Here is a 9,634-nt window from a genome sequence, read left to right on the forward strand (position 1 = left end):
CACAACCCAACCTATTTAAATTGATCCAATAAATAATCAATTGGATGAATTAAATATCGTGGATTGGGTGGATTTAGCGGATTAGGTGAAAAATTGTCACCCGAGAAATCTTGTATGGAGCAAGTAATTGAGCACCCAATATGCAAATAATTGTGACAGATGAATCTGAGTTCGCCTTATCTTATGCCCACAACGAAGGAAAACATGTCAACATTAACTTAACTCATCAAAGTGTGAAGTGATTCAAAAAGAGTTCACACAGAGGTAGTCTAATCGTAGCTCGGGAGGTTAACCTTAAGCATGGACTGAACTCACAGTTTTTCTCACCAATTTATACGTATACAGAATACAGAAATAGAAATGGATTTTAATCAAAATGGATTTACGTTAAATCTTCTGACTGTGCAGTGTTGGTCCGGGCGCTTTGGAATGAGAATTATAATACTCCATCAGACTTGAGGCACCTGATTCCTTTTGTACTGTATTGGTTTGATTCTATTGTTGTGCATCGCATTAACCGATTGGAGACTTCATTACCTCATTTTTCTATCTAGTCACAAAGCCAGAACCCTTGTGCAAGAGGAGAATATTGATGATTTATGTGAGTAAGGTGTCAATGGACCGCTTTTGGGATGGATTCATCCAAATCAAAATCAATTGGGATGGACTGAAAGGATCAATTATACATATTGAATTGGACCAGTTCAGATTTAATAGTTCAAAGTATTTATTGGATTGGATTGGGCTTTATTCATTCATAATGGATTTATATTGGATTGGATCGGATTGAACCAATATCCCGTTTATTGATAAAAGATAAAAATATAGGTGCTAATGAAGCATATTTGGGTTGGAACTAATCTAAATTAAAACTAATTTGAACATATTAGAGGGGTTCATACATTAATTTGGACTGGTCCAAAATGGTCCAATGTATTGATTGCATTGGATTGGGCCTGATCCATAATGAACTCATATTGGACCAAATCTGGTCCAACTGACACCCCTACATTTGAGAGGCCCTCTGAGCCGAACGAATAAGCCTCATCTTCGGGCTCCTTTTCTTGCTTAATATTATTTGAATATACCGAAAATAAAAGGGTTAGACAGACCTGAGCTCAAGTTTATATGAATGAATCCAAGTAAACCAGGGCCATTTGAATCATGTGGGCTTCCACTTGATGCAAGTTATCATGTTTCTATATTTTGCTCCATAGTTAGTCGTCCATATCATATATTGGTGTGTCTTATAGATTATTAAGTGTGTATGTGCTTTGCACGTGACAATTCTAGATGATGATAATGATAGGAATGGTATATCCAAAATTTTCTATAGAATCCATGCATTTTTTTATTTTTTATATATTTGTTTTTCACTATTAATCAGATGAAGATTGCAAAATCTAGATCTGATTACGTAAGCACCTCATATTGGGCTACAAAGTTTTTGGTATCATTGACAGACCTTCCTATTTGGATGGACTCTTCCTTTTATAATGTTTTATCTTATTAGTGTACACTTTTTTGTGTATTTATCAAAAAAATATGTAAAATTTAAAGATAGGGAATTGAATGAGGTGAAAATTGTAGTTCAAACTAAATTTTAAACCTCACAATTAGATATGGACTAAATTCAAAAGATGGGTATTTTAGTCAAAAGAAAGTTCCACAATTTATTCATTTTTTTAATAGTGGTGTAAATATGGAGTTATAGATGTGTTTAATTTTTCTATAATTTTTTTTTATTTTCATGTGTATAAAAATAATATTGTTATTTACACTTATGTTTTGTTTAATATGTTAAATATATGATATTATACATGTGCCCAAATGTATTTTTGTAAAATTTATGTATTTTTTGCTTATTATGTTTTATTAATTTTTATTATTTAATTATGGCATTCAAGGCTTATAGATTTGACCTAAAAGTTGAACTATTGATCTCTGGCAAATAGGAAAATAATTTCGTTTTGGCTAGTTTTAGATAATGTATTTCATTTTCATCGTCAATAAAATAATTCTTCTTTATTACACTTGTTTTTTTTTTTAATTTGATTAATAAAAAAATATCATAAATGTGTCTATTTTTCTATATATATTTTTTTTATTTTCTATATGTATTTCTATTTAAAAATTTTATTATCTAACTATGACTTCATCGGTTGGCCAATTTGATTTGGATTGTTGAATTGCTTAATCATCACTTGGATAAATAATGATTTTGTTTTGAGTAACTTTTAAAATATACGGGTTTATGTCTTTAAAAGTATTGGGCATAGATTTAATTAGTAACATTTATTAGTGAAAAATTAAATTAAATATGAGATTTAATAAGAAAAAATGAGAATTAATACTTTAAATACAAGAATTAGTGAGAGGGGATTAAATGAGGTGAAAAGCATTAATTGAAATAACATTTTCAACCTTCTTAATTAGAGATAGACTAAATAACAAATAAGAACATTTTAATCAAGAAAAGTTCCACACCCTCATTTATACTTTTTATAATAATATAGGTTTCATAGACACGTGAACTTGTGGATATTGGAATTTGGAAATGAGCAATTATTCCAGGGGAGGACCAGAGAATAAAAAAGAGCAACGTGATATAAAGCAGCATGAAAACACATATCCCTCTCTCCTGCTTCACAAGCACAATCTCGGGAGTACTAGTTTTAAGATGGAACTCCCTCTCGATTAACACCCCTTCGCTATAGGTTTTTTTTTTTTTTTTTCCAGATATTCTAGTTTGTATTTATACTCTCCTCAAACTGAGCCAAAGGGTCATATAAACCTCAGTGTAATTAGAAATCAAAAAACTAAAGCCACCAAATCCGGTTCCAGTTTAATTGATACTTTAATATGCTAGGCTTTATAGGTTATTATATATTTTCATCCATTCAAACTAAAAAAAAAATGAAAAAGAATAAAAACGATTTTGGTAGTCATTCCTAGGACCAAGACAATGTATATCAGGGCTTAGGAATGTAAGAAGTGGAACATGGTATTTCATGAGTACCCATCATTTTGGGTCATGAGGATCTCATCTTCTCATGCATGTAAGGATCCAAATCAATGGGCTGCCTGAAAAGCAGCTCATACTTTCTTTAACGTCGTGGAAGTTTGCAGCGGAGTCATAGGATCGTTTCCTTATTTTTTTGGGACAAATTTTTTAAATTATTTTTATTGTTTAGTTAATTGATTAAGTATATATCCCTACTGTTTGACTATTTTCTAATGCTATCCTATTGTTTACGAAAATTGTCATTACTGTTTAAATATTAATAGAATGGCTAAAATATGCGTTTAGCCCTTAGGCCAATTTTTTTAGATATCTCTCGCTCATATGTGCAAAAAGCTCCTTATAGGATAGAGGAGGTTCTGTCTTGAATTACATTGTGTTTGAATCTCTAATTGATTTTTCCTTCAAGAATTGGTTCTTTGGGAAAGCCAGTAAGCACCAGTTTACAGCAGTGGTTTCATCGGAGGAAGGCTTTAGCCAGTAAGCAACTGGACGACGAAGTTGTAGATCTTGACAGGAAGGATGATGTTGAGCTAACGACGTGGTTTGAAAGGATTTTTGGCTGTGATGTAGGCTATGTTGCGCCCCTGTGACTGAAGAGGGTTTTTGGCATGGCGTATTCGTTGTTGATTGCAACAGCAAAGGCTGATAGTGGGAATCTAATGTGGGTTCAAATGGGTTGCTGGCTTTTGGTCGGAATCTGATCGGAGAAATTTGACTATAAAATCCAAAACTGTGAATTACCACTAAAACAGTGCTGGGTTGTTGGGAGTTGTGTGTTGAAGGTTTTCATTGCAGATTGGAAGAGTGGAGCTTTTGGGTTTTCATCGGTAGATTGGCAAAGAAAACTGATTTTTCTTCAGAGGGTTAATCATCGTTTTCTTGGGTTTTCATCGGCAGATTGGCAGGAGGTGCCGGTGGCTCTCTTGAAGAAACAGTGAAGAAGGAGGAGAAGGGAGAGGGAGAGAGATGAAGGGTAAATTTAGATTTTAAAAAGATTATATACAACATGTGACGGAATGTTAGGGTATAGCTAATCAGTTGTCAAAAATAATAGGGATAGCATTAGATAATAATCAAACAGTAGGGTATACTTAGACAATTAGATGTATCATAAGGATTAGGGTTTCCATGATAGAGAAGAAAAATGATCGAATAAATGGTTGAATATCGAGAATTTGAGATAATCAATGGGCTGACCCTAGAGGTTTGGGCCGTATGGCCATTCCATCTCATCTACGTATTACGTAACTTGTTTCCTTCGTTTTTGTTGTTTTTTAATCTTTGATTTCTTCTTAGTAATTTTTATATTTTATTTATTTCTCTTGTTGATACGTCCTATTCGGCTATTCCTACTCCTCTAGCGGTTAGTAGAATATATAGATGGAGCGGTGATTGATGAGGACAGAGAGAGGAGGGACTGATGAGGCTGCGTGTGGATGGGCTTGCATCATCTTCATCTCTAAGGAATCTTCAATTCAAATTAAGACCGCGGATTGGGGGAAAGTCCCTCTCAATCGTCTGGATTACCAAAGCCAGTCAACAGTCATTGGCCCTACCTCTTCAATCCAAAATTTGATTTTTATAAACTGAAGGTGGTACTCAACAATCAACATTGCTATTGATGTTAAGCCACTCACCTACCGTAGCCAAACAAGGCTTAGTTTTGAAATAGTAGTAATATAAATACAAGATATAAAGGGTTTACATTCTACACATTTGTATTTATACTCCTTTCAACCTGATATTTGTACTGTGTGTATGTGTATATTTGTATTTATATTCGTTCCAAACTGAGCCTATCAATTGAAGCCATGTTTTATATATTTGCTTATTTCTACAAGAATAAGCAAATATTGTATATCATGAATTGCCAACAGTAACACAAGATGAGAGCTTTGAGAGATGGCCTCCAATTGCAGTGGACTATAAAATTAAATTCCAACAAGGCAACAAGACAACTAATACTAGTATGTTAAACACTTTGTCCATTATATAAATTTAACACGTTCTACGACTCCCCTCAGCTTGTGATCCAATAATTCTTTGTTTTTTTTGTTTTTTTTTTTGTCGTAATACTGCTACTGAACAAGACAAGATTGACACCTACAGAATCTTTGGACCATCTCAATAGGCACCATGACTAGATGCCTTGTAAAGTGAAGCTTTTGGTTTCAGAGATGAGCACCACCCAAAATGCCTAGTCTAGTAGTTACAGGTTGCAGGCCAACCCATCAAAATCCATTGACCAACACCAATATTGAATATTGATCATTGTTGCGTATTTGCCTATTTGGTAGAGAATCACAACCGATCATAAGAGACGTTCTACTATTACAAATTTACAATTGATCAGACTATCGCTTAGACGCGCTTACCGCTTACGTTTTCCCTTCTGATCAACACGGTGATTCGGTGAGCCAATTTTGGCCTCTCACGAGAAGAAATTTACTTCTTTTGATTGGTCTTCTATTTTCTGGTGTCTCATTTACTGCACTGTGCACACTCTTACCCCTTGCCCCTTGTATAGAGATACATCTACAGATACAGGTCATATAGTGAAGTTTCATATGAAAGGCTGAAAGCCATTCCCTTATATCTCAATCCAATGGTTCTCATGCAACTGTATCAGAAAATAACATAATTTATAATGTATTTATAGCTACCACCTGACTTAAGGCTAAATGATATCAAATAATTTGCTTTCCGTCGTCTTCAGAAGTCCACACGAAACGCCCCCTGAAACTACTACCTGTGGAAGTAGATCTCCGTCTCATGAACTCCTTTTAATTAAATAAAAAAGAAATGAACAGAACAAACACGCTGATGAGTGATGACAACGACCTCACCTTGGTAGAGGCGTAGCGCGTACTATAAAGTATAAACAAACAACACCCCCTCCCCCTCTCAACTGTTTACATTCTGAAAATTCAGCACGCGGATGGATCCCCCAACCCAAGCTCATTAGGTATTTCTTTTTCAAAATTCTCATCCACTAATTTTCATAAATTACAGAATATGGAAACCCGGATGAGCTGTTTCTAGTTCTATTCTTTGCTTCTCTTTTTCTTTGGTTTTTTTTTTTTTATGGTGAAGTTTTCAGTCTCTGTTTCTGGGTGGTGCTTGGTAGCTCAAAATTATAAGCACAGAAACAGGCATACTCTTAACTTTAAGTAGGTTAAAAACTATATATTCGATTGATCTTTTTTTCTCTCTTTTTATCTGTAGATTGATTGATGCCGTTCAGATTATAATGGCCAGAGAATTTTCCTGCTTTTGAGAGAATCGAATTCGTGTACAGAGCAATCTCCTAAGGCTGAGGGGTAAATAGTTTTTATTAGAATAAGAAATTTTCCCTTTCTGAGAAGTGAGATGGGATTATGTTTATGAGATCGGCCAATACAATTCCTCTACTGATTATGTTAAAGAAAGTTTATTTATTTACCTTCTTTGAAAAGCACAAGCTGCAGTCATTACCCTGTAGAAGCTGAAACGTACAAAACTTCTCTTTTGTGTTGTAATTCTCGGTGTAGCTGCGCTACAATTACGAGGATTTTTGTGCTTGTCTTGAATTCCTCGTGCCTGGAAAGACCATGCAGCCTTCTAGATTCCTTTTGTGCATAATAATTGTCTCATCGATTGCATTGCTTTCTTCTTATGTCTTCCTGCTTCAATCAAGTATAGGTCCATTGCTACCTGGATCGGTTATCGGGGTTGTCCTTGTTAATAAAACATCAGTTTACTTAAGATCCAACAGTGTTTATACTTATAGAGACAATGAACTTCCTCCTCACTTGCCTTGGGCGTTTTCAACAAATAGTAGAAAACCCAAGTCAAGCCCCAAAGTTAATATTGATCTGGGTTCCAGTTCAAAGAAGGAAACGGGGCTTTCTGGACTAGAGACGAAGAAAACCTGTGACCAAAATCAAGCTAAGCTCAGGATATTTATGTATGACTTGCCTACTGAATTTCACTTCGGTTTGTTGGGTTGGAAAGGGAAATTGGGTCAAATATGGCCAGATGTGAGTAACCCCAATAACATCCCATCATACCCTGGTGGGTTGAATTTACAACACAGCATGGAGTATTGGCTCACATTGGATCTTCTCTCCTCAAATAACCCAGGTGTGGGGAGGCCCTGTAATGCAATTAGAGTACAGAATGCCAGTCAAGCAGATATAATTTTTGTGCCGTTCTTCTCATCTTTGAGTTACAATAGATATTCCAAACTACATGGAAAGGAGAAAATAAGTATGGACAAGATGTTGCAGAATAAACTGCTTGAGTTTTTGATGAGTCGGGATGAGTGGAAGAGGTCTGGAGGAAAAGATCATTTAATTGTAGCGCACCATCCAAACAGCATGTTGGATGCAAGGAGAAAGCTTGGTTCTGCCATGTTTGTGCTAGCAGATTTTGGGAGATATCCAGTTCAGATAGCAAACTTAAACAAGGACATAATTGCTCCATACAAGCATGTTGTGCGTGTTGGTAGCAACTATGTGCCATTTGAGGAACGTCCAATCTTGATGTATTTTCAGGGAGCAATTTATAGAAAGGATGTAAGTAGTTTCTGTTCTTCTCTCTTTGCATCCTGATTTGTTACCATATTGCCCTACAACTTGTTTCATGGATTATCACTGCTCTCTGTAATGAAATTGAAATAGATTGTCACAAATCATTGTGGTTCCCCACCAAAATATTTTGGCCTTGTTAGCCCCCATGATCCTCTCTGTTTGATGTTTAATAAAATTCCAGTTGTCAATCCCAAAGAAAAGTTTACATGAAACATCAAGGGAAAGTAAAACTCTTCAGGCCTTAACCTAAAATGGGTTGCCTCAATTTGCTGAACAGTCATCGAATTGGGGTCCTGATTCATGTTCTAAACTTCAAAATTTGGTTGCATTAAGTTTCAATTCTATCCATAATTTCACTGCATAAGTTCCTCTAAACTCAGGTATGGGGGCATATACAAGGATTGACCATTAAAACACAATGATTTGATCATCTAGGTGATTTCCTGAGTCACACTCCCTGAATCCTTGGCTAGATTCAACCTTCAGTTTTTCCATGTCTATGTCAATTATGCATTTTGAAATGCTAATACAATATTAAACAATTTTTTCAAAGTACAATTCCTGACTTTTTCAGTAACGGCTACTTATCCTTTCCATCTCCCACTTCCTGCAAATAAGTTTCAGAGATCTTACTTCTCATTAGTATATTGTGCTGAAGACTCACCTTTATTTCAGTTCTTGCCTTGCCTCGTCATTTCTGACCCTGTATGCTATGCATTTCTATAAATGGGTTTGTGTATCAGGGAGGAGTCATTCGTCAACAACTCTACCATCTTCTCAAAGATGAAAAAGATGTGCACTTCACCTATGGAAGCCTTCATGCAAATGGAATCAGTAAGGCAGGCCAAGGGATGGTGTCGTCCAAATTCTGTCTGAATATTGCTGGAGATACACCATCGTCCAACCGGCTCTTTGATGCTATTGCAAGCCATTGTGTCCCCGTGATTATCAGTGATGACATTGAGCTTCCATTTGAGGATGTCTTAGACTACTCAGAATTCAGTATATTTGTTCAAGAATCTGATGCTCTAAAGAAGGGGTTCCTACTAAAACTACTCGGAGGAATTAAAAGAGACAAGTGGACCAAAATGTGGGAAAACCTAAAAGAAGTTGAACATCATTTTGAGTATGGATATCCATCCCAGCCAGGGGATGCTGTAGAAATGATTTGGGAGGCAGTGTCCCGCAAGATGTCATCCATTCAACTTAGGCTGCATCGGCAGAAAAGATTCCGTCGATTTCAGCTCATTGGGAAGAGTATGTAGCTGTAGGATTATAAAATACCCAGACGAAATTGTTTTTTATATATACCACATCTGCAACTAATAAGGAAATACTGGTGTTGAAATTCTTGAGATAGATACATGTAAATTAAATATCTATAGTAGCATTTTCTTTTTCTATCATTTTCCCCTTTTCTGACTCCAATTGTAATTAGGAACAAGATTGTTGTTTCAAAATATTTATACACAACTGACTTCAATATATGTGCTTCTCATTTTTCTTGCAAGTAGTAAATTCAAAATTCAGTCAGAAAATAATTGAAGGCCTTGAAAAGAAATATATTTTATTGTGGAAGGAGAGAAGTGAACTGCAATAAGTTTAGCTTTTGTTACCAAAACTCAGATGTTTGCGCGTACATTCACAAAAGAAATGGCAAGGACAAAAACACTTCATTCAACTGTGGGGATGAGAGAACAAAGAAGGAAAGAAATAAGATGTGGAAAATATCAAGACAAATTCTAGAGTTTTCACATCAATAAAGAAATTGAAAATCTGGAATAATGCCAAAGAATTTCACTATAATCTGCAAGAACTAGAGTTTCTGATGCAGACGTGTATAAATCTTTTTCTCAAAGAGGAGAATAAAACGCACTGTAATGTAATTTTTCCTTTTAGAGCCAGCAGCGTGATTGTTATAGTTTCTTCTCCTCTGCCATTGGTTAGGATCTCAGTTTCCAACGTAGAGATGATGCTGGGTCACCGAAGAGCTTCTTAGGAGCCATCGTAAGCAGCTCTATCAGTCTATCTATATACA

At 35.5% G+C, this 9,634-nt stretch overlaps 1 protein-coding gene across 1 annotated transcript; it reads left to right on the forward strand.

Moving 5' to 3' along the window:
- Positions 1-5,760: 5,760 nt before the first annotated feature.
- On the forward strand, positions 5,761-9,081 carry LOC104598129 (Exostosin family protein). The gene is made up of 3 exons (XM_010260046.3): positions 5,761-5,990; positions 6,251-7,581; positions 8,340-9,081. The coding sequence occupies exons 2-3, from the start codon at positions 6,616-6,618 to the stop codon at positions 8,859-8,861; spliced, it is 1,488 nt and encodes a 495-aa protein (XP_010258348.1). The 5' UTR covers positions 5,761-5,990; positions 6,251-6,615; the 3' UTR covers positions 8,862-9,081.
- Positions 9,082-9,634: the final 553 nt, after the last annotated feature.

Source organism: Nelumbo nucifera, chromosome 4, assembly GCF_055504915.1.
Source record: "Nelumbo nucifera cultivar China Antique chromosome 4, China Antique-T2T, whole genome shotgun sequence".
Taxonomy (NCBI): Eukaryota; Viridiplantae; Streptophyta; class Magnoliopsida; order Proteales; family Nelumbonaceae; genus Nelumbo; species Nelumbo nucifera.